Source organism: Sminthopsis crassicaudata, chromosome 4 (assembly GCF_048593235.1).
Source record: "Sminthopsis crassicaudata isolate SCR6 chromosome 4, ASM4859323v1, whole genome shotgun sequence".
NCBI classification, from domain to species: Eukaryota; Metazoa; Chordata; class Mammalia; order Dasyuromorphia; family Dasyuridae; genus Sminthopsis; species Sminthopsis crassicaudata.
Window position 1 is genome coordinate 380635870 of NC_133620.1, and position 24707 is coordinate 380660576.

General features: G+C 35.2%; 1 protein-coding gene across 1 annotated transcript in view; it reads left to right on the plus strand.

Annotated features, from left to right (window-relative positions):
* The first annotated feature begins 3772 nt into the window (after window positions 1-3772).
* The window catches only part of NUP133 (nucleoporin 133), a 58254-nt gene continuing 37319 nt past the window's right edge, over window positions 3773-24707 (plus strand). The window contains exons 1-9 of the mRNA XM_074262380.1: window positions 3773-7225; window positions 10436-10554; window positions 13678-13781; window positions 15519-15623; window positions 17576-17713; window positions 18376-18546; window positions 19308-19463; window positions 20009-20079; window positions 23218-23365. Of these exons, the coding sequence (XP_074118481.1) occupies window positions 7041-7225; window positions 10436-10554; window positions 13678-13781; window positions 15519-15623; window positions 17576-17713; window positions 18376-18546; window positions 19308-19463; window positions 20009-20079; window positions 23218-23365 (1197 nt within the window). The 5' untranslated portion in view covers window positions 3773-7040. The remainder of the gene's footprint in view (window positions 7226-10435; window positions 10555-13677; window positions 13782-15518; window positions 15624-17575; window positions 17714-18375; window positions 18547-19307; window positions 19464-20008; window positions 20080-23217; window positions 23366-24707) is intronic.

The window sequence follows — 24707 nt, forward strand, 5'->3', positions numbered from 1 at the left end:
GCACATTAAGTATTAGATTCCGAAGGTATAAGTAACCTGGGTAGATAGACAGTAGTGCTAACTATTTACATTCACTTCCCAGTGTTCCTTCTCTGGGTGTAGTTATTTCTGTCCATCATTGATCAACTGGAAGTGAGTTGGATCTTCTTTATGTTGAAGATATCCACTCCCATCAGAATATATCTTCATACAACATTGAAGTGTACAGCGATCTTCTGGTTCTATTCATTTCACTCAGCATCAGTTGATATAAGTCTCTCCAAGCCTCTCTGTATTCCTCCTGCTGGTCATTTCTTACAGAGCAATAATATTCCATAACCTTCATATACCATAATTTACCCAACCATTCTCCAATTGATGGGCATCCATTCAACTTCCAGTTTCTAGCTACAACAAAAAGAGCTGCCACAAACATTTTGGCACATACAGGTCCCTTTCCGCTCTTTAGTATTTCTTTGGGATATAAGCCCAATAGCAGCAATGCTGGGTCAAAGGGTATGCACAGTTTGATAACTTTTTGGGCATAATTCCAGATTGCTCTCCAGAATGGCTGGATTCTTTCACAGCTCCACCAACAATGTATCAGTGTCCCAGTTTTCCCACATCCCCTCCAACATTCATCATTATTTGTTCCTGTCATCTTAGCCAATCTGACAGGTGTATAGTGGTATCTCAGAGTTGTCTTAATTTGCATTTCTCTGATCAGTAGTGATTTGGAACACTCTTTCATATGAGTGGATATAGTTTCAATTTCATCATCTGAGAATTGTCTGTTCATATCCTTTGACCATTTGTCAATTGGAGAATGGTTTGATTTTTTATAAATTAGGGTCAGTTCTTTATATATTTTGGAAATGAGACCTTTGTCAGACCCTTTAACTTTAAAAATATTTTCCCAATTTGTTACTTCCCTTCTAATCTTCTTTGCATTAGTATTGTTTGTACAGAAACTTTTTAGTTTGATGTAATCAAAATCTATTTTGTGATCAATAATGATCTCTAGTTCTCCTCTGGTCATAAATTCCTTCCTCCTCCACAGGTCTGAGAGGTAGACTATCCTCTGTTCCTCTAATCTATTATCTCATTCTTTATCCCTAAATTATGGACCAGTTTTCCCAACAGTTTTTTCCAAATAATGAATTTTTATCCCTAATGTTGGTATCTTTGGGTTTGTCAAAGATTAGATTGCTATAGATCTACCCTTTTTTGTCCTTTGTATCTAATCTGTTCCACTGATCTACCGGTCTATTTCTTAGCCAGTACCAAATGGTTTTGGTGACTGCTGCTATATAATATAGTTTTAGATCAGGTACACTTGGACCACCTTCCTCTGAGTTTTTTTTCATTAGTTCCCTTGCAATTGTCGACCTTTTATTCTTCCATATGAATTTTGTTGTTATTTTTTCTAGGTCATTAAAATAGTTTCTTGGGAGTCTGATTGGTATAGCACTAAATAAATAGATTAGTTTGGGGAGTATTGTCATCTTTATTATATTTGCTTGGCCTATCCAAGAGCACTAAATGTCTTTCCAATTATTTAAATCTGACTTTATTTTTGTGGCAAGTGTTTTGTAATTTTTCTCATATAATTTCTGACTATTCTTTGGTAGATGGATTCCTAAATACTTTATACTCTCAACATTTGTTTGGAATGGAATTTCTCTTTGTATCTCTTGCTGTTGCATTTTGTTGGTGATATATAAAAATGCTGAGGATTTATGTGGATTTATTTTGTATCCTGCCACTTGCTAAAATTCTGAATTATTTCTAATAGCTTTTTAGCAGAGTCTTTGGGGTTCTCTAAGTATACCATCATGTCATCTGCAAAGAGTGATAGTTTGATTTCCTCATTACCTACTCTAATTCCTTTAATCTCTTTCTCAACTCTTATTGTCAAAGCTAGCATTTCTAATACAATATTGAATAGTAATGGTGATAGTGGACAACCTTGTTTCGCCCCTGATCTTAATGGGAATGGTTGCAATCTTTCCCCATTACATATGATGCTTATTGGATTATCTTTCTTTTAAAAATTAGATTGTATTGTTATATTTTGTTTTTTACAAATCATGTTATAATATCTTTCAGCCACCTGAAGTTCATAGGTAAGGTAGTTGATTGCCATGGCAGTACATCCATTTACAAATTCTGAAAATTTTTGCAGTTAGTAGTATTGGCTCTAAAAACAACTAAGCAGAGTCACACAGATTATGCAGTTGTTGGTAACTCTGGAAAATAAAATACCAGAGAGCTCACAGAAGTAATATCTCAACTGTTAGCTCTGAGAAAATAAATAACCAAAGAATGAGAACAGCTATGTAATCACTATTAACTCTAAAAATAAAAAAGAATCAAGTTATCATAGTTAACTCTGAAAAATAAATAAAAAATAAAGAGCAATGGTCACAAGCAAAAAGCTTTATCCGTTGGAGGAGGGAGATTAAAACACTTGTGCTAGAGCCTCCTGTAGCAGGAGACTTGCTTTAGTGGGACCAACCTTGATACTTATAGCAATGGCTAGACAGTGAACTGTAGCCATGACCAAGATGGGTAACAACGACGAGGTAAATTTGATTCCTAGCAGAGCTTCATGACTGGAATGTGCTTCCTGCAGGTTTTTGTGCTCAGGAACCTTCTGGGGCTGGTGGAGAAACAATTCTGGGATTTTGCTGTAACAGAGTTCTTCCAGAGGGTCAGGGCAAAGAATTATTATTCCAAGCTCAGGGCACAGCTTTTTTGTTAGGTCTTAGCTTTGGAAAACATGATGTCTTCTAATAGTAAAAAAGTGATATTGACATGAGGATCCTGAAAATATTCAAATGTTAACTGATGTGTCAGACACTTCACTAAGCAGTTGGGATATGAGTACAAAAAGGAGTGCTTCTATCCTAAAGAAGCTTACAATCTAATGGAGAAGTCTACACACAAAAGAAAGCTGAAAAGGTGTGGGAGAAACTGAAGATACTGGCAGTGGCAGGAGAGGAAAGCATGGTGAAGCCAAAGAAGTTCAAAATGAATGCAGCCAGATGAAATGAAATGTCTTTAAATGGAAGTGTGAAGATAACTTGGTTTGATTTGCTTTTAATAGTACAATACATTTGGATATTGAAGAATTTGTAATTTAGCAATTCAAAATGGGTTTAGTAAGTAATACAGGAATCCCAATCCAAATTATCCTCAACAATTGTTTGAACAGTCCACATAATCTAAATTCTTTTAAATTTTCTATGGGATCTTTAGTTGATATGCACAATAAACTAGGTAATCTAATAAAAGTCATGTTATCAAGCTTTCCCCCAGAGGGTCAGAGACTCGGCTCTAGGCTCTAGATGCTATTCCCCTGTCTGCTCTCATCCTGGCTAGGGCAGCAGCTCTAATACATTGATCTTCCCAAAGTAAACTCCAATGACTTTTTATTACCTCCTGGCTCAAATACAAAAGCCTTTGTCCGTCCTTTAAAGTCCTCCATAATCTGGTCCCTTCTTACTTTTCCAATCTTCCACTTTTAACCCCTCCACACACTCCACAATCCAGTGACACTAGTCTGAGCTGTTTCTCATACAAGACTCTCCATCTCCCAGATCTTCATTTTTGGTAGTTGTCCCCTTTGATTGTCAATTTTCAGCTAAAATCACATCTTCTGTAACTTTTTACTAGTCTTATTTAAGGTTAGTACTTAATCTTGGGATTATCTCTAATTCATCTTCTATGTATCTACCTCATTATTTGTATTCTTTCCCCCCTTAAATGTGAGCTCTTTGGGGACTTTTTATGCTTTTCTTTCTTTTGTATCTCCAGAACTTACCTGGTACATAGTACATGTTTACAAAAATGCCAGTTGTTGTCCATCAATTGGAGAATGGTTGGGTAAATTATGGTATAAGAATGTTATGGAATATTATTGTTCTGTAAGAAATGACCAACAGGATGAATATAAAGAGGCCTGGAGAGACTTACATGAACTGATGCTGAGTGAAACGAGCAGAACCAGGAGATCATTATACACTTCAACAACAATACTGTATGGATGTATTCTAATGGAAGTGGATATCTTCGAGAAAGAGAAGGTCTAATCCACTTCCAATTGATCAATGATAGAATCAGCTACACCCAGAGAAGGAACACTGGGAAATGAGTGTAAACTGTTTGCATTTTTTGTTTTTCTTCCCAGGTTATTTTTACCTTCTGAATACAATTCTTCCTGTGCCACAAGAGAACTGTTCGGTTCTGCACACATATAGTGTATCTAAGATATACTATAACATATTTAATATGTATGGACCACCTGCCATCTAAGGGAGGGGGTGGAGAGGAGGGGAAAAGTCGGAACAGAAGGGAATACAAAGGATAAGGTAAAAAATTACCTATGCATACGTACTGTCAAAAAATGTTATAATTATAAAATTAATAAAATTAAAAAAAAACAAAAAAAAATGCCAGTTGACTGTCAACCAAAGTTTGGAGCTGAGCAGAGTTAGGGGATGTATGAGAAAAAGCTAATAGAACTTTCAGTTTCCTCAAGATAATGTTCTCTATGCTTTTCTTTCAATGAAACTCAGAAAAAGGTGGATATAGTTTTTCATCCACTTCACCTCTCTCTCAAATCTCATTCTTTTATGATATGGCTTCTGATTTGTTCTAAGATCAACAATGCTTTCATTAGAAGATCACCATAATTTTTCTTAAAATAGATTTTTATGGATATATATATTTCCCCCCCCCCCTTTTTGGAGGCAATTGGGAGTGATTTACCTAGAGTCATCCAGCTCTCTGAGACTGGAATTTGAACTCAGGTTCTTCTACTCCAGGGCTAATGCATTGTGCCACTGGATAGATGCAATTTTTACATCATCTACATTTTCCAATCTCCTCTTCAGGAAGCCCTATCTTATAATTCTAACTTTAGCCTCTTTTACCTTTTGCTCTGCTATAAGCTTCAGTGCTTAATACAGTTCCTGACACATAGTAGGTGTTTAATTAGTGCTTACTGACTGACTGGGAACGATGAGATCATGAGTAACCAAGTGTAGTGGGCAAAGAAAGAGTGAAGTATTGCCCTGATGCAGGCAGGGAAGGGGCACTGAGGGGGATTAGTTTAGTCTCATGGTCTCACTCTCTGTGGAGATCTCCCCCTCCTTGCCATGTCTGGTCAGAAATCCAAGCGATGTCAACCTCCTTAGGTTAAATTTCCCCATGAATCTGTCCGTGGCTCACACCATCTTTGTGGAATCCTTCTGACCGTAAGAGCACAGCCTCTGCCTGGTGGTATCTGTCCCCTCACCCCTCGTCTATGCCACGTGATGTCTCCCCACTGTGCCTCTATTATTTCTCCTTATGGTTAACTGTTCTGGGGTGCTAGATTCTATAGATTTAGCCAGTCAGCTATGGGTGTATTCTAACCGCAAGGGTTTCCCCTTTATCCTGGTTAATCCTGAATTCCATGGGGGGAGGGCGGAGTTTGTCTTTTCCATCATTAATTGTTAAAACCCCTTCCTTCCTAACTATATGTCTATTTCATATTTACCACTCCTGGTGTCTATTGTATCTATTTTGTCTGTTATCTCTTCTCCTAAATAAATCTACCTTTTACCAAAGAGAACGGCCATTGTGAATTCTTCACGTGAAGAACACTTGGTGACAAATCCCAAACACGTCATTGGGAACCAGCAACTGCTCTCCTAAACCACATAAGGAACAGTTAAACAAATCAATGTAGCCGTAGCTTCTGGAAGGAGCATGCTAAGCAACTACTCTCCACCCGCCATCATTCTCCTGACTTCTACCTCCCTTCACTAGACCCCATTTTCCTGAGTGCGTTATCTCCCCATTAGAATATATGTTATTCAGGGTCAAGAGCTGTGTCTTTTCCAGGTCAAAGACTAATACATATTAAGTAGTCCCTTAATAAATGCTTATGCATTTATTCATTCACACGGGCTCATCATGGGTGCCATTTAAATAGGTGATGAATGAAGTAGCCAACTACCTAAGTGGAAAATTCCACGGGTGCCTAGAAGATCAATCTGTCCAAGCTCCTGATTTTACAGACGGGGAACCAGAGGCCCTGGCAGAGTGATTTGCCAAGGCAACTAGCATTTATTTGTATTATATACAGGGACTTGTGCTGAGCCCGGGGGAAAAGATGTCCTCTGCTTTCAAAGCCTTTATTGTAGAATGGCGACTAGTGCAAATAACGTGATAAATTACGGAGAGAATCAGCGGGTCCGGGAAATTGACACCACGTGACAGTGAGAGAGGAGGACCTGCACAGGGCGGGTTAAAGGTGGTAGAGCCAGAGAAAGGGCACAGAAAGGAAACCAAGGCAGAAACAAGAGGATCCACGCCAGTCTGCATTTCAACCCTGTACTGTCTCTACAGCAGTTGCCTCAGGAGGTCTGGAAGAGACACTGTAGCATTTATCCGTCGCTTTAAGTTTGCAAAGCGCTTTACAATTTTCTGTTGTTTTCCGTGTTGACCCTCACAACCCCGTGAGGAAGGTGCTGTTCTTATCCCCATTTTAGAGATGAGAAAACTGACGCGGAGATTTAAGTCAGACTTAAGTCAGATTAAGCCTTGGCTAAGTAGCAGGGACAGAATTTGAACTCAGGTTGTTCCACCTCGCTACGCGGGCGAGCAAGTAGGATTTCTATAAAGAATCCTTTTCCATACCCGGGCGGCTCGTGATGCTTCTCTACAATCTCCCGCCCCGCTTGTTCGCGAATCTCCATCAAACAAAGAAGCCGGGAGACCATTCGTGGGAATTCAGGGGTAGTTTCAGGGCCTTTGTCTAAAAACCACCGAGTTCTGCAGCCTAGCTACAAATAGGACGCACAAAACTTCCGGGACGAAGGCGGGATTTCGGGTTCCACTTCCGCCATTATCCCGTCAAACGCGACCCGCTCGCCAGACCCAATCACGCGGTCGGAAAGCACCAGCGGGCGCGGGTGTCGTGACGTCATAACAACACGACTCATATTCAACCGGCCCGCGTTTCCTTTAGCTCTTGTGTTTTGGAGCGGTACAGCTCCTCACGTCCCGTCATGTTTTCCGCTGCCTCCGCCTCCCCGCGGACCCCTGGGCCCGGGGTCCGCAGGGGTCCTCTGGGAGGTAACACGCCGAGCTCCACGCCCCGCACGGCGAGCAGGAAAGGCCTGGCGCTGGCGTCAGCCGTGGGCTCTCCCGGATTGTTCTCGCCGGTTAGCCGCCGGAGCTCTCTGAGCACGCGGTAAGTGATTTCTCCTCTCCTCCCCTCCCCCCCCCCCGTGCCTTCTACATGTCAGCGCGCTGACTGTCTCCTGACAGCCGCGGGACGGAGCGGGTAACGTCCCCTCGCGCTCATCCTTTCTCCTGGAATGGCCTGACTTGGGGCCTGGGTGCGGAGCCCCGCCCTCTGCCCGGCCTGGCCCCGCCCTAACGAATGCTTGTTGCTTTGAGTTTAATCGCGCCTGGGAAAAAGCCGAGAAAAGGGCCCTTCCCTGTGGAAATACACGGGAGCCCCCTGACAGTGGCTGCTGGAGATCCAACCCAGGCCTGCAGAGTGGATCTCCTGTGAGAGGATGATACAATGAGACTTGTATTTACGTTTTAGAAAAACTCATTGACAGAGATTCCCTTACAGAAGATGCTAAGTAGTATTTATGAAAAACCGTCAATAAGCACTATCTGTAATAGGAATCAGTACAATCAGGGACAAAGTAAGGATGCCAATTTCACCTCTATTATTTAATGTTTAAGAAATGTTGGCTTTGGTAATGAGAAGAAAAATGAAAGGAATTAGAATAGTGAGGAAACAAAAACATCCTGCTGATGTTTCTTATAGAAGAATAATATTCCATTACATTCCTGCTCAGTTTCCATGAACAAGCACTTTTCAGACAAAAAATTAAAGGCTTTAGTTTTCTAAAAAATAATAATGATGAAAAAGCTTTGAATCACTATTGATGAGAGAACTGCAAAGGCTCTGAAGTACTAGGTAATTCCTATCAGAATGGCTAATACGACAGAAAAGGAAATATGGGGGATGTGGGAAAGCTGGAGCCCCGGTGCACCATTAATGGAGTTGTAAATGATCCAACTATTCTGGAAAACAGTTTGGAACTAAAGGGCGATATGAAACTGCATACCCTTTGATCCAGCAGTGTTAACTCTGTATCCCAAAGACATGTTCCAAAGGAGGAAAGGACCTGTTTTGTGCAAAAATATTTACAGCAGCTCTTTTTGTGATGGTGAAGAATTGAAAATTGAAGGGATGTCCATCCGTTGAAGAAATTTAAATAAGTTAGGGTACATGATGATAGTAACGGAAGACTATTACAATATGAAAAATGATGAGCAAGCTGATTTCAGAAAAACCTGGAAAGTTTTAACTGAATGCATTGTGAATTGGACAGAACTAGGAGGACATTGTATACAGTAATAGTAATTTTGTTCTTTGAAGAATTGTGAATGATTTAATTGTTCTTGGCAAGATAATCCCAAAGGACTAATGATGAATGATATGATTGAATACAAACTGAAGCATGCTATTTTTTTGCCTTCCCCCCCACCCCCCTTCTTTTGAGTCTTGTCCAAAACGACTAATGGAATGGAAATGTTTTGCATACTTGCCCATGTATAGCATATGTGATTGCTTATCATCTCAGGAGTGAAGAGGGAAGACAGAGGGAGGAATAGAATTTGGAGCTCAGAACTTTAAATAAAAATGTTTTTAAAATTGGGAAAACACATTTTGACAGCTAAGTGGAGATTGAATTGAAGGGGACAGACATAAATTGGGCTTATCAGAAGATTACCGAAGTAGTTCAGGTGAGAAGTGATAAGGGCTGGAATTAGGGTGATGGCTGTATGAGGAGAGAGAAAAGGACAGAATTTGAACTTGAACAGTGAGATTTCAGGTCTCTCTGACTCTGAGAGAAGTTGCTGCCCATAACTAAAAAGATTTTTAATTAGGGGACGAATGGAAAGTTCTGCTTTGGACATGCTTGAGTTTCAAATATTTATTGAACATCATTGAAAAGTCCAAATTGCATTTTTTGATGCATGATTAGTTCTAGTGGGAGACTAGGACTGGATAAAGTAGTTCTGGGGATCATGTCCATAGAGGTGTTAATTGAACCCTTGGGAACTGAAATTACTGTTTGAGATGATATAAAGAGAAATGTAACGGGAGCTCAGGACAGATCTAGATATTTGGGGGATCTAGCTTTCTTTCTTTTTATTATGTTTCATAACCAAGGGGGTAGGGAAACCTATCTTTAAAATTTTTTATCTTAGAAAATGTTATTTTCAGAAATTGTCTTTGAACAGAATTTACTATAATGCTTTTCTTCTAGAAATAGGAAAGCTTTGAACTTGCAGACTAGTTAATAGTTTTTATAGAAAAGAAACAAACATTTTGAACAAGTGGCTTCATCTTTATATGTCCAATTTGGATAAAATGCTCTGCAAAATGTTTTTGCTGTGTTAGTAGTTGCTTTAATGAAAATTTGTAGTGAACAAGAACAAGTTTCATTTTATTTGTTCCTTACCTGATAACAGTTGAATTAACAACCCTTCAGATAACATAAAACTCCATAATAACAAGTTATTTTACATAGCACGAAGCTTTTATTTAATCTCATTTGACTCACTTATCACCTGTGTGGAGGTAGGTGCTATTGTTATCTTTATTTTATAGATGATGAAATTGAGGATTAAGAGATTAAACAATTTGCATAAGGTCACTCAGTATTTGAGGCACCATTTGAATTGATTTTTTTCCTAATTCCAAATCCAGCACTTTATCCCCCACTGTCCCACCTAACTACTTAAAAACTTTTCATGCTTCAGTAAGACAGCACTATGCTCATGAAAAAGATATTTGAACTTCATAGCAAGATTCTTGAAATAAAAAGATACTATTTCCTATAAAATATAAAATTCCTGAGAACAATGACTGTTACTTGTTTTGTAGAATGCCTTGTATGACATAAATGCTTTGTAAATGAAAAAACGGGAATTTCACTGCATTTTGAATAATTTTTAAAATGAGAAGAAAATGTTTCCATTTTATCATTTTCTGAAAAGAATATTATGGCAATAAAAATCTTTTGTACTAGTGGATAATTGATTCGTTGGTTTTCTTGTTTAATAGCATAAGTAAGCATATATCTCACATAAATTCATAGTTTTAGAATTTTAAGAGATCGAGTCCAGTCATAGTCTATTGAGGCGTTGAGGGTAAATAATTTGTCCCAAGTCCAGCCAGTTATTTACTAGCAGAGCTGAATTAGAACCTAGGCTTTTTAACTATGAGAAATATACTTTTTCCACAATAGCTTATTTTTCTTTGTCCTGTCCCCTGTTGCTAGATTTTCTTTAAGCTAAAATTATGTCAGTAATAAGTTGGTGGAGAAAATTAAATTACAAAAAAAGTTATGAGCTGTATTTTATTTAGCGGAACACCCACAAGAATGGTACAGCATCAGTCCATCAGTGAGACTATCAACTATGATGTCAAAACTTTTGGATCTTCTCTTCCTGTTAAAGTTATGGAAGCTCTAGCACTGGCTGAAGGTAGGTAACATTGGTTATTTTTCTTTTTTAGAAATTTTAAATGAACACTTATACTAAGAATAAAGGAACAGAATTTATGATTTGCATCTTGTATATGTTTGACTTTGCTTTTCACAAGTGTATGTAAGACCATGGGGGATGTAACTAAACTTCAGTAACAAAATGACTTCTCAGAGTTGATTCCAGATTAATCAAATTAAAACCTTAACAGTTTTTACTTTTATTTAGCCAAAATCTAAATCAATATCAAAAGTTGATTAATAAGAATCATAAGTTTCAACCCTGCAAAATAAGCCAATGCAAGATGTTAACTATTATATATTAACCAAGGAGGACAGGTATTAACGAAGTCTTACCTAAAAGTCTTATTGCCATTATCTTTGGATTGAATTTAGTGAAGGGAAAGTCTGTTCGCACAAGTTTGTACTGTGGTCTTTGACATGTTAAAAGAGGATTCTGCATCCAGAATGAGAAAGCTTTAACAGAAATTCTAAAATCACAGGGAAAATTACACTTCTATCTTTTCATCAATCATGACTAGAGAGAATATGGAAAAAGAAAAGATTCAAGGTTAGCTACATTGTCCATTTAAGAATTCAATTCTAAATAATGACTGTTCTTTTTCCCTATATTCTTCATTGTGACAGTGGCCTCCTTGCTATTTTTTTAGCATGATACCCTCAGCTTTGACCATTTTCACTGGCTGTCCTTTTGCTTTAGAACTTTCTTCTTCCTCATCTCTTAGTTTCCTTGTTTTCCATCAAGCCTCTGCCAAAATCCTACCTTCTAGAAAAAGTGTTTCCCAGTCTTTCTTAACTTTAGTGACTTTTCTCTGAGTGCCTTTTTCTTTCTACTTACCATGCTTGTACTTAGTTGTTTGTATATTACCTTAGATTGTAAGCTTCTTGAGAGTTTTTTGCCTCTTTTTGAATTCCCAGCATTTAGCACAGTGCCTAGCACATAGAGAATACTTAATAAATGCATGCTGACTTTTTTTGGATGTTTTTTCTTAAATAATGGAATATTTATACTTTAATTCACAAATGTTATCACAATATCCCATGGGTTTTCTAGAATTTTGTAAAGGATTTCAGCAATAATTTTCAGGCATCAAAATTTCTACCATTGTTCTACATGAATTAAATATTTAAATAGTCTGTGCTAAGTACTAGAGATACAAAAAGAGGGACAAAAAATAGTCCTACATCTCACAGTCTAATGAGAGAGACAAGGTACAAACAGCTGTGTATAAAAATAAATTATATTCAGGATAAAAAAATTTTTTGAGGCAATCGGGATTAAGTGGCTTGCCCAGGATCACACAGCTAATAAGTGTTGTGTCTGAGGCCAGATTTGAATTGAGGTGGTCCAGATTTCAGGGCTGGTGCTCTATCCATTGTACCATCTATCTGCCCCATATACAGGATAAATTGGAGAATAATCTCAGGGAAGTCACTAAGAATAAGAGGGAGTAGGAAAGATATTTTGCAGAAAGTACAATTTTAGGTGGGTCTTACAGGAAGTTAGGGAAGCCAGGAGATAAATGAGGAAGGGAATTCTATGCATAGGTTACCTGTCAGTGAAAATGTTGGAGTTGGGAAATAGAGTGTCATGTGTAAGGAGCAGTCAGTCGATAGACATTTATTAAGTACCTGCTATGTGCTACACAGTATGCTAAACATTGAGTGAGGTTTTACTGTATGGAAGGGTAGATAGAGGGGTATAAACTGTAATAGGAGTGGAAAGATATGGGGGGACCAGGTTCTGAAGGACTTTAAAGGGTAAACAGGATTTCATATTTGAAGATCAATTTTGATAGCTGGGATGGGAATATGCCAGTCCAGTAGGCATTTAGAGATGTGAAGGTTTGCTCCTCAGGGACACATATCTCCATTTATAGACTAGTCACCTCCAGTATGACTGAAGTGGATAGAGCATTCGATCAGTTTAAAACAAAATTATTTCATGGTCCATCATCAAAAGAGTGCACTGTGGTCTATAGTCACCAGTGATTCCCACATTTCCAGGTATCCATGATCTCACCAGAGTACCTCATGAGCACTATACTAATACTTCCCTGGTATAGATTCCAGCTTCTCTACCTCTTCTCAGAATTAATAAATGAAACTGCTAAGATTAGACTTGTTGATCTTCAAGTACGGGGACAGAGGGAAGATAGTTCTCAAACACTGGGCTGTGTAGTTTTGCATAGCATACCTTTGGCTACTCACAGAGTCCCCCCAAAGTGGCATTGATATTTCAGAGCTTTAAGGAATGTAATCTCTGTAGACTAGGTTTTGATTTATTGTACTTTATTTAATTAAAATTGGAATCCATTCAAAGTATGAAAAAGTTCCAGGACAAAAATGTTACTTCTAGTAAAGATAACATTTGATCATTCTGTTAGTGGATTTATGTCCCTGCCATATGTTTTTTCTTATTGTCCTCTGATATTATTAACCTTTCTCACATGTCAAGGGAAAAAGACAAATTCAGATAAATAAAATTTCTAAAAATATTAACAGGTAGCTAAATTTTTCCAATGGGAAAAATTGTTAATGAATGAAAACTTAGAATTTTTAGATGATTAAAGATTTTATTTGTCCATGCTATCACTGTTGTCACAATACTAATAGTGATACTAGTATGCTAGTTAAATTTTTGCCAAAAGCACGCTTAACATTTTTTTTAATGAAATAATTTTTTGGGTTCTGTTTTATATAGAATAGGATATTAGGGGCTTGCAAGTCAGCTTATTAAATATTAAAGCATTATCCTCCTACCTCCCATATCCATACACACTCACTTTTAAAAAAAAATTACCTAAGGAAATAGATGCTTTTTAGAGATTTTGTTGGAAAGTCTTTTTTCAAAGTAATTCCCCTTGTGATTATATTTTCAAAAGATATGATTTTTGGGAATGAGTGATAACTGAATTATCCAAGGATATTTTCTCTTTTTAATTAATTTCATATTAGATTAAGTTGCCTTTTGGGTCAAAGTAAGCCCCTTTATAATCTAATGTGGTTTTTTTTTAATGTTATGAATGTTGCAATTTTGCTGGCTTTTCTGTTCTTGAAGTTCTATTTTAAGGCTAGTTTTAAACCTTCCCTTTTCTCCTAGTTGATGATCGATTAACTGTGAAGATAGATGAAAGTGGATGGGCCTGGCTGGTCTTCAAAGAAAGACTCATTATTTGGAGGATTGGTCAGTCACCAGTTGCTAAGGTAAAAGCTTTGTAAAGAAGAGATAAGTAATCAAATAATTCTTTAAAATTTTTTGCTTAAAAATGTTGACTAGAAATAAACAAAACTATTCTTTATGAATACTTTTATCACTACTTTTTGTAAACATATTTATTCATTAGTTTTGAAAAGTAACTATATGATACTGTGTATGTATAAGATATGTTGGGAAATAACTAGTCATTTCTCCTTTTTTGCCTTTTAGAGTTTCCACACATATTCTTAAGATTCATGTTGAGATAGAAATTTTTATTGAATGTATTTCAGATTTAGAAAAATCTGGCTAAAACAGCACAGAAAAGTAGTCATATCTAGAAGAATAAAATAGGAGTCATTCCTGTGTATTGGTCAGGGATGCTTAATATCAAGTCCGAAACAATAGGCAATTAGAGATGGATTGAGAGCCATTGCTGGGGGCAAGATATCAATGACCAAAGTCAAAGTTTTGAGTGCTGGTGTTATCAAAATTAGTTTGTAGGAAATAGGGCAGGATAAACTGATGATAGCAGATTGGTTTAAGAGGGTTGGACTGATTTCATTGTCTTTCAGCCAGGATTTTAAAATCCTCTCATGAAAGAACTAGAAAGAACCTTATATAGGATTGAAGCCATGTCTTATACATACTGTACAATGCTTAATAAAATTTTAAAGGTAATTTAAAACCATTTTCATAGCAGAGGGAGCATAGTAAATATGTCTAAGTGTAAAAGATATTTTTAGCTCCTGACTTACTATTGTGGCTCCTGTCATGTTACTTTTGAGGCTTATTTCTTCCTGCTCATTGCTTTCAAAGTTAGATACCTTTTTTACTGTGGGTGAAATAATATCATTGGGCAAAGGATCCTACTAAAAACGTTGGGAAGAATCCCTGGTCCCTAGCAAGGGACAGGAAAAAGACAACTACAGACACGAAATTAAATAATAATTAAGAATTGGCTTTATGTGCAAACAGTCAAACAAACCAACTGAGAAGACTGCGGGTAAATTTTAAAGGAAAAGGAAGTAATTACATTAGCCAAACAAGTGTCATAGTAGGTAAAATACTTTAATCATTTCCTTGAGCTACTTTGTTTTAAAAGAAGAAAATTTGATATTTTTTTTTAATTTTCTAATTTAAACTTCAAAGCATGAATGAATGAAAAAACATTTGTTAAATACGTCATGCAAAGCACTATGTTAGGTGGTAGGGATACAAATAGAAAAATAAAACAGCCTTGCCCTCAAGGATCCTGCTCATGGTCTAATGGGGACAATTGCAACTGGAAGTGTGATGGAAGGGATCAGTGGGCCTTAGAAAGAGGCAGTGGCAAAGCAGATAGTAATGCCTTTTCCTTAGCATCATTTTCGTGAATAAAACCTTAGTAGTTTCTGAGACCAAGTCATGTGACACAGCTAAGGACTGTGGGGGAAACTTTCTTTTTCTAGGTCTTTAAGAGCTAAGGCTACTGCAGTCAGAGTTGACAAGCCAGGAGTTACCTCTCTCTAAAAGTTATCTCTGTGGAAATGGCTCAAGTGGTACTGCTGGTCCTGGGATGAAGGGGTTTTGACTTTTCCTTAAAGTGTAAGAAGTAGTGACAGTGTTCGACTAACTTGGCACATATATAATATAGCAATTTTGAGCGGTGGGTCAGAGATCAGAACCGAACATAAAGAAGAAAAATCTTATGTACATTTGTATTTAATCCTCAGAGGAGTCTTATATTTTGGTATTTCTTACAGTTATCGGTTTGCAAAGAACTTCAGTTACCACCCAGTGATTTTGAGTGGTGTGCTGATTTGGTAGCCCTCTCCCACCCTGCAACCTATAAAGTCCATTCTATTCAGGTAAATAATTTAACATTCATAAATCAACCAAACTTTAATAACAAAGTGTTCTTCTAATGCATTGTTGGTAGAGTTGTGAACTGATCCATCTGTTTTGGAGAGCAATTTGGAATTATGCCGAAAGGGCAATCAAATTGTGTACATCCTTTGATCCAGCAATACTACTGTGTATCCTAAAGAGATTTTTTTTAAAAGGGGAAAATAATGCCTATTTGTACAAAAATATTTATTGCAGCTCTTTTTGTAGTGGCAAAGAATTAGAACTTAAAGGGATGCTCATCAATTGGGATGGTTAAGTAAATTGTAGAATATGATAGTAATGAAATGCTGTTCTTTGAGAAATAATGAGCAGACTGATTTCAGAAAAACCTGAAAAGATTAAATAAACTGATACAAAATGAAGTGAAGAGAATATTGTACATAGTAATGACAATATTGTATGATGATCAATTGTGAATGACTTAACTGTTCTCAGTGATCCAAAACAATCCCAAAGAACTCAAGATGAAAAATGCTGTTGATCTCCGAAAGAAAAACTGATGAAGTCTGAATACATATTGAAGCATATATATATATATATATATATATATATATATTTTAGTTTTCAGCATTCATCCTTGCAAAACCTTGTGTTCCAAATCTTTTCTCCCTTCCACCCCCTCCTCTAGATAGCAAGTAATCTAATATATGCTAAATAAATGCAATTCTTCTCCATATATTTCCACATTTATCATACTGCACAAGGAATATCAGATCAAACAGGAAAAAGAGATCGGGCAAACAACAACAAAAAAAATGTGAAAATAATATGTTGTAGTCCCCACAATCCTCTTTCTGGGTGTATATGACTCTCTCAATCACAGGTCTGTTGGAATTGGCCTGAATCACCTCATTGTTGAAAAGACCCACCTCCATCAGAATTAATCATCACATAATCTTGTTGCCATGTACATTCTCTTGGTTCTGCTCATTTCACTCGGCATCAGTTCTTGTCAGTCTCTCTGGGCCTCTTTGAAATCATCCTGCTGATCATTTCTTATAAAACAATAATATTCCATAACATTCATATACCATAATTTATTCAGACATTCTCCAATTGATGGGCATCCACTTAGTTTCCAGTTCTTCGCCACTACAAAATGGGCTGCCACAAACATTTTTCCACATGTGGGTTCTTTTTCCTTTTTTATGATCTCTTTAGGATGTAAGCCCAGTAGAAATATTGCTGGGTCAAAGAATATGCACAGTTTGATAGCCCTCAAATTCCATATCCAAATTGTTCTCCAGAGTGGTTGGATCACTTCACAACTCTACCAACAATGTATTGGTGTCCCAGTTTTCCCACATCTCTTCCAACATTTATCATTATCTTTTCCTGTCATCTTAGCCAATCTGAGAAGTGTGTAGTAGTACCTCAAAGTCGCCTTAATTTGCATTTTTCTGATCAATAGTGGTTAAGAACATTTTTTCATATGATTAGAAATGGTTTTAATTTCTTCATCTGAAAATTGTTCATATCCTTTGACCATTTGTCAGTTGGAGAATGGCTTGTATTCTTATAAATTTGAGTCAATTCTCTATATATTTCATACATATATGACATTTCAAGTTGCTCATCATCAGAGAGGACAGGGGAGAAAGAACATTTGGAATTCAAAATTTTTAAAAGTAGAATGTTAAAAATTGTTATTTAAAAAAAAGACAAAGAATTTCTGATGATACTCTAAGACTTATTATATTTGATGGAAGGAGTTTCCTCATAGGGATTCTCTCCAAAGTCATTTGAAATCACAAGTCTGAATTAAAAGCAAAAATAGTTGCATAGCTTTTATTTAACCTTTTCCTGTATTCAGATTATAAACTAACATTTGTCAGCATTATGAAATCACATCATCAGAAGTTATCATATATATTATCATTTTTAAGTGTGTTTTAATAAATTTAATTTCAAGTCTGTGGCTGTCATGGCTGCCACTAGAGAAGGATCGGTTCGATACTGGCCCAGTCTTGCACATGAAGACAGCTATGTAGACACTTCAGTTGACTTTGGAAGTACAGACAAGATGTGGAGTTTTCTAACAGCTGTACAGGTATGGTGCACATTTTCCTTTTTGTCATGGGAATATATATGGGGCATCTGGGAGATAAAGATTGGATGGTTGAAAAATGGAACTAGTGATCAGACCAAATAGATCAGGAAACCTGAAACAATGACATAGTCTGGGAAAGGGCCTCAATTCAGGCCTACCTCTTGATCTGTCAATAAGAGGACTGAATGCTATAATAGATTTCTAATACATGAGAATAATGTGACAGGCTACGATTGCTTTAAACAAGGTTTTAGAGAAATAGGCTGTTTTTATTAGGTGATTTGAAGTCACAGTATAAATTGTGAAAAGTAACTTTTTCTTGTGATTAAATTAATGGATTTATCAGTGATATCATTAAAGTTAATCAGTGATTTATTAAATTTATATTTAAATAATCTATAAAATAGAGTTCTTTGAGAAAGTGGAGATTTTTATGCAGAAATTTTTTTCCTGCAAACGGTGTGTGGGCTGCTATCTAAAAATATTTTAACAAAAAGCAACAGGATTTTTATTTTTAATGTTTTAATATTAGATTTAGGGTATATATAAATGATTTTGCTTCGACTGAGCATTTTGTAGTTATTATTGTTCATTTTCTTTAAATGTTCCATGTTAGAAGTTACTTTGATTATAGTGTGTATTTTTTTTGTTGTTGTTGTTAGGGTGGAAGCTTTATTTTGGCCTCTTCAAGGACCCAGCTAATTCGATTGATACCTGAAAATTTGAGCAAGATTCATCAACATGTCCTTCCACAGGGTCAAGGAATGCTTTCAGGAATTGGTCGAAGAGTTTCTTCTCTTTTAGGAATTTTGTCTCCCAGCAGTGACCACTCAGTAAGTTAGAAAAATGAAGGTAAAAGAACCTTTAAAATGGACCTCATCATTTTTCCATTTAAATCTAATATTCTGATAACTTATTATATTTTTCTCTTTAGTAGTAGTACATTCTTATAGATTCATTCAAGAAATGCAATTCTGAATTGCAATCAAATAATATTTATTAAAGAGTCATATGTATAAGCCATCAAAATAAGAAAGTTATATAGAAAGTATTTTGTATAACTTTAAAACCATGTACTTACTTTATAATATATTTTAAAATAAAAATTATTTTAATAAAATTATACTTAAAATTGACAATGAAATCTGGTTTTTAACTTTTTTTTTTTCTTTTTTTCTGAGGCAGTTGGGGTTAAGTGACTTGCCCAAGGATACACACAGCCAGGAAATGTAAAGTGACTGAGACCACATTTGAACTTAGGTTTTCTTGACTTCAGGGCTTGGGGTTTATCCACTACACCAACTAATTGCCCCCTTTTAACAGATTTTATTAGTTATTTTACAAATATTCCTTTATTGTTCTAAGTACATTAAAACCAAAGTTACTAGCTAACAGATTATCAAATTTTGGATTATTAAAGTAAATCTATATGGTTCTGAACACTGTAGTTTTATAAGATCTTATATCAGAAAAGATTGTGCTAGAATTATAAGTGAAATAGCAAAAAAAAAAAAAATATGTTTGGAGTTTGTGATAAACATAGTATTTCTTATATAACTCTTGACTTAAAAATGACTTTTCCTGACCCATGCAGCTTTCCAGTGTCCTCTGGGACAAAGAGAAGGCAAGTTATTACACCCTTACAAGTTCAACACTAAGTAAATGGGAAATAGATAATACTTCTGAAAGACAAGGCCAAAGTTGGGACATAAATAAAGCCCTTAAGGAAAACATCACAGATGCAATTTGGGTAAGAGAGAAATTGTTCTCCAGTGAATTTCTTCAGTTTTGGTTTTTGACATCTTGCATTGCTTTTATTTATCTTTTAAAAAACTTTTTTTTGATACTTTTTGTCTTTTACATAGTAGTTACTTCTGTATATCCCCAATACCCTTTACCCATAAAGCATTGAACCTTTTCCTTGTAATAAAGAAAAAGAGTCAATAACAATCTACATAGTACCTATGTTTGCTACTGTATACACCATTTTCTATCGATAGTCCTTCATCTTCCCCAAGAGGAGTTTGCCTCTAGTTATTTTAAAGAGTATCTGGAAATTCTCAAAACAAAATTAATTTTTGACTCTCTTTATCTTTAAAGAGAATAAAGCACTTCTATAGAGCACTTCACATGCAGTAATTCAGGACTGGTATTCCATCTGCTGCACCACCTAACTGCCCCAACTTTTGCAACAATCAAAGGATAATGTTCAGTTATTAAAAATTCCAAGAACTCTGAGATCATTGATTAACCTCTTTGTTTTTTAAAAATTAATTATGTTTATTATTGCTTTAGGGATCAGAAAGTAATTATGAAGAAATCAAAGGGGGTGTCAACATTGAGTATTTGGATTTGCAGCAGAACTGGTAAGTAATTAATTTTTTACAAGGAAGAAAGGCTAGTAGTAGTGTACAGATCATTGTTACAATCATAAAATGATGAACATTCTTTACCTTTGTCTTTCCACATGTTTATCATTTTATCTAATTAGATGTCTTTTTGATTTCACATTTTACGAAATATTAATCTCTGACTTAAAAATATTCAACTTTGTAAAAAAAAATCCTGGTCACCTCACACAATACATTACTCTTATCCACTGTCACTAGAAGTATTTGGAGCTTTTGGGGCTGCTGCTGCTCTTGTCCCTTAATGTGGAAAAGGAAAGGAGGTGGTAAATACAATTGTATTCCAAAATGAAACTCAAAATGATATTTCACATAGAAGTAATGCTCAAGTAGTAAAGTTTAACCAAACTGTCTTCTGTAGATAGATCTGAAGCTCACTTTCTGATAAATGGTGTATTATAATAGACATAGTATATCAGGATATAGAATCAGAGAACCTGGACTCAGATCCTGACATTCTTTATTTCATGCATAAACTTCAGATTCTTTACTTCTCTTGAAACTTTGTCTATAAAGAAAGAGGCTCCACTATATGATTTCTAACATCCATTTCAACTCTTAGTATATGATTTTCTGCTGGTAACCACCATTTATAATATTATTTCTATAGGAAACATTTCTTGAGTTCCAAATAGCTCACTTATAAATCTTTTTTTAAATCTGTACATGCTTAATATGGAAAATGCCTGTATTTTTTATAGATTAGAAATTTTTATTTTATTTATTTAGATTGTTATTATAGTGGTTATTACATATCATATTCAATTATTTAGATTATTGTGACATAATTAAGCTATATAATAGGATTTCATAGTCTTACTGTATGCTTTAAAAAATCCTCACAGAACTTGTTTACCAGTCAGATACTTTTGTCAGTCATTTCACTTACTTCAAATTCAGTGCTGTTTTTAAAAGTAAATTCTTCTTTTTCTATTTATACCATTTCTTCCCAGTGGAAAGGTGTAAAAGAGAAACACATAAGACTTGAGAAATTGCATTCTACTTCATATCTCTTTTGAAGTATTCTTTTATGGTATTCATGCCATGATATTCTACTAGATATTCCTTAGGGTTTTTTTTTTTTTCCCATAGAAATGCTTCAATTTTTAGATATCATTGAAGATTGAGATATATTTTCTAAGTGATTTTTCCACATGTTTACCACTTTTAGTGTAAAAATTGTAGTTAATTTAACCATCTTTGATAGAAAATTTTCTGAATTGAAAATTAATGCCTTCATAAATAGAATGCTATACATATATATAAAATGATTATAAAGATCATTGAACATTCTGTAATACACAGAATAGTTGTAGGTGCTTTTGAATTTTTCTGTCTGACTTATTCTCATGTCTCAGCTCTATCCTTTTTTGGTGTCTTTTTCTAACAAGTCTATTCAAGTCTACCACTATTTATTAAGCACTTATTATGTATGAAATACTGAGTTAACTATGGAGAATATAAATTCAAGCAGAAGGAAAGACAGCCCCTTCCTTTCAAGGATGTACATTCTAATTAGACAACAACACATAAAACAAAATTGAAAAATGAAGGGAAAGAAATGGGCAGGGGAAAGGTAGGACCTATCAAAATGTTGGAAAAATGAACACGAACTTGTTCACAAAATCCAAAATATTAGAATGATGGAAGTATCCTCTAAAACTTGAAGCTAATCTTAAGACAAATAAAGTAATCCTTCATTTAGTAAATAATGGACTTATGTAATTGCTTCAGAAAGTAAATGATAAAAACAGAAACTATAAAAGGATGTTTAATAAAATTCCTTTAGAACAGTCTTGTTCACTGTTACTCCCTGAAATATTTAGCATATGATAGTATACAACATATGTTTGATGAATTTGTTTTTCAAGGTCTGACTAATTTATAATTATGGAGTTAAAATGAGTATTAAGAGACTATTAAGAAACTTTATAGTTAACATCAGGAAGACCATCCATGCCCTCTCATGGCATTTTCCTGTGACAAGACAATACTTTGCTAAATTAGAATAACAAAATGACAAACCAGAAGGAAGCCCTGGTCTTCTCACTTCAAATACCCTTAGCTCCCTCAGTTTCTTCCTCCAATTGGCTGGTCTCTCCCAGAACCTCTAAAAGGGTGCCCAGGTCAGTCATATCTTCATTTCTCTTCATGTTGTACTCCTGACTCTCTGTACTGTACCCCAACATCATTGTATGTAATTTTTCTTTGCAGGAGCCACTTTGTTTTTATTCTAGTGGATTATTTTTACTTAAGTGTTTAATGATCTTGCCCTTTTAAATAGATTTTACAGCTTAGCTCTATATTGAGGTGAGGACTACTAGTCTGTAATTTCTTAGATCCCTTCTCAAACCTTTATGTATAGAAATCATATTTGCAAATCATTATTTGGAATAGTAACCATTTATAATCAATAAATTATTAACTTTGACCAGTAGGCTTCTAATTTTATTTTTTAATTTTTTGAACATTCTAGTGGAATAAATAAAACATACTGACATAAATCAGTGATTAAAGTTGATATGATATACACATTTCTACATTACTTTGTTGTGTCTTAATATTTAGGATAGTTTTTATAACTGACAATTTTGTGTGTTTATTTCTGATATAAAATATTTTGGGGAAAAAAACTTGCATTTGTTAAAACTGTTGACTCATCCTTATATTTGAAGTCCATTTAAACTGGAATTAGTTTCTTCCTAGTTTTTATATGAAGTGTGATGTAGTTTTGCTTTTGTTTTTGTTTTTTGATGTTAGCAGTGGGAAATTGTTTTTTGTTGTCATTTTTTTTTTCCATAATGAATAGAAGTGTTAGTGATTCAAACAGACATTAAGTATGGAAAAACAAGAAGTAAAATTATTTCGCTAGATAAGGCAGTGTTGGACCTGGAAAATCAGTAGCTCTACAATTTGTGTAATTGATTTTTTAAAATACCCTGAATTTCTAAGGTAAAGAGTTATATATAAAGACTTTTAAAACTTGAACAAATAATCAACATTTGTTGTATACTTTGTTTTCTTTCCTAAGAAGTAATAAATGAATTTATAAGATTGATTACTACATTGAAGATATTTTTCTCTTTCATTGAATAGTGATGGGCTTGTGATTTTAGCATCAGCATGGCATCCAGGAGATAGTCCATGTCTTTCATATTATTCTTTAATAACAGTAGAGGATAATGGCTACCAACTCTCTGGAGAAGTTACTGTAGAAGTTACTCAGTATAATCCACCTTTTCAGGTAAGAAATTGTATGTAATTTTATTTAAATCATCATTATCAAATTACACAATTACATTGATTTTGTTTTGTATAATGGTGAAAAATTCTTGCATTTAGTTTAAAAAATATTGAAAAACCTGTCTCATATTGTTTTTTTTAAATCTTTATTTTTCCATATCATAGAATCTTGGAATTTGTTGGGATTTCTGAGGTGATTTAGTCAGTAAAGCATTTATCATACTGCTAAACATTGTGGATGCAAAAAAAAAAAAAAAAAGGCTAAAAGCAGTTCTTACTGTCTAGGATTTTATATTCAGACAAATAACATGTAAACAAGTATGTACAAATTATATGCAAAATCATCTGAGAAGAGAAAGTACTTGAAGCTCGCAGGGTAGGGAAGGACCTTTTGCAGAAAATGGATTTTAAGCTGAATCTTGAAGCAAACTTGAAGAAATCAAATGTCCATTGTGTGAGAGTAGAGCATTGTGGACATAGGAGGCAGCAGATACAAGATAGGAGATGGGAAATAAAATGTTGTAGTGAAAAGGGAGCAAGTAGGCCAGTGTGACACAGTCATAGGGTGTATGTTGAAGAGTGGTGCGAAAAGACTGGAAAGATAGGGAGAGCTTTAAATGTTAAATAGAGTTTATATCTGATTTTAATATTAGAACAAGCCACTGGAGCTTTTCAGTAGGAAAAGCTTAGAGAAGAGAGAATAAAAATAAGATGCTGAATTAGGAGGCTATTGCAATAGTCAATATGAGAGGTGATAAAAATCGAGCTACACTGGTGGCCATGAGTGTGGAGTAAGGAGAGCATGTGAGGGATATGTCAGTGGAATACAAGATTTAACAATGGATTTAGTATGGGAAGTGAGAGGGGAAAGAGTCAGAATGACTGAAGTTGAAAACTTGATAGACTGGAAGGATGGTCATGCCCTCTGTAGAAGTAGAAAGGTTAGGAAGAAGGGTAAGTTTAGGGCAGGGTTCTTAACTTGGGATTTGTGAACTTGTTTTGTTTTTTAACCTTAATAACTATAGTTTCCTCCATGTATTTTTCACATACTGAAACAAATTATTTTGAGAAGGGCTCTTTAACAGACTGCCAAAGGATTATATAACGACAAGATGAAAAAACAATTTAGAGGAAAGAATTAGTTCTATTTTGGACATATTCAGTTTAAGATGTTCATTGATCATTTGGATAGCTATATTCAGGCGTCACTTGGTGATACAGGCCTAGAGTTTAGGTGAGAGAGCTAGAGGCCAAATATCTGTAGATTTGTCATGTATGTAGAGCTTCCCTGTGGAAGCTGATGAAATCATTAAACAAGAGAATATAAAGGCAAGAAAAAATGG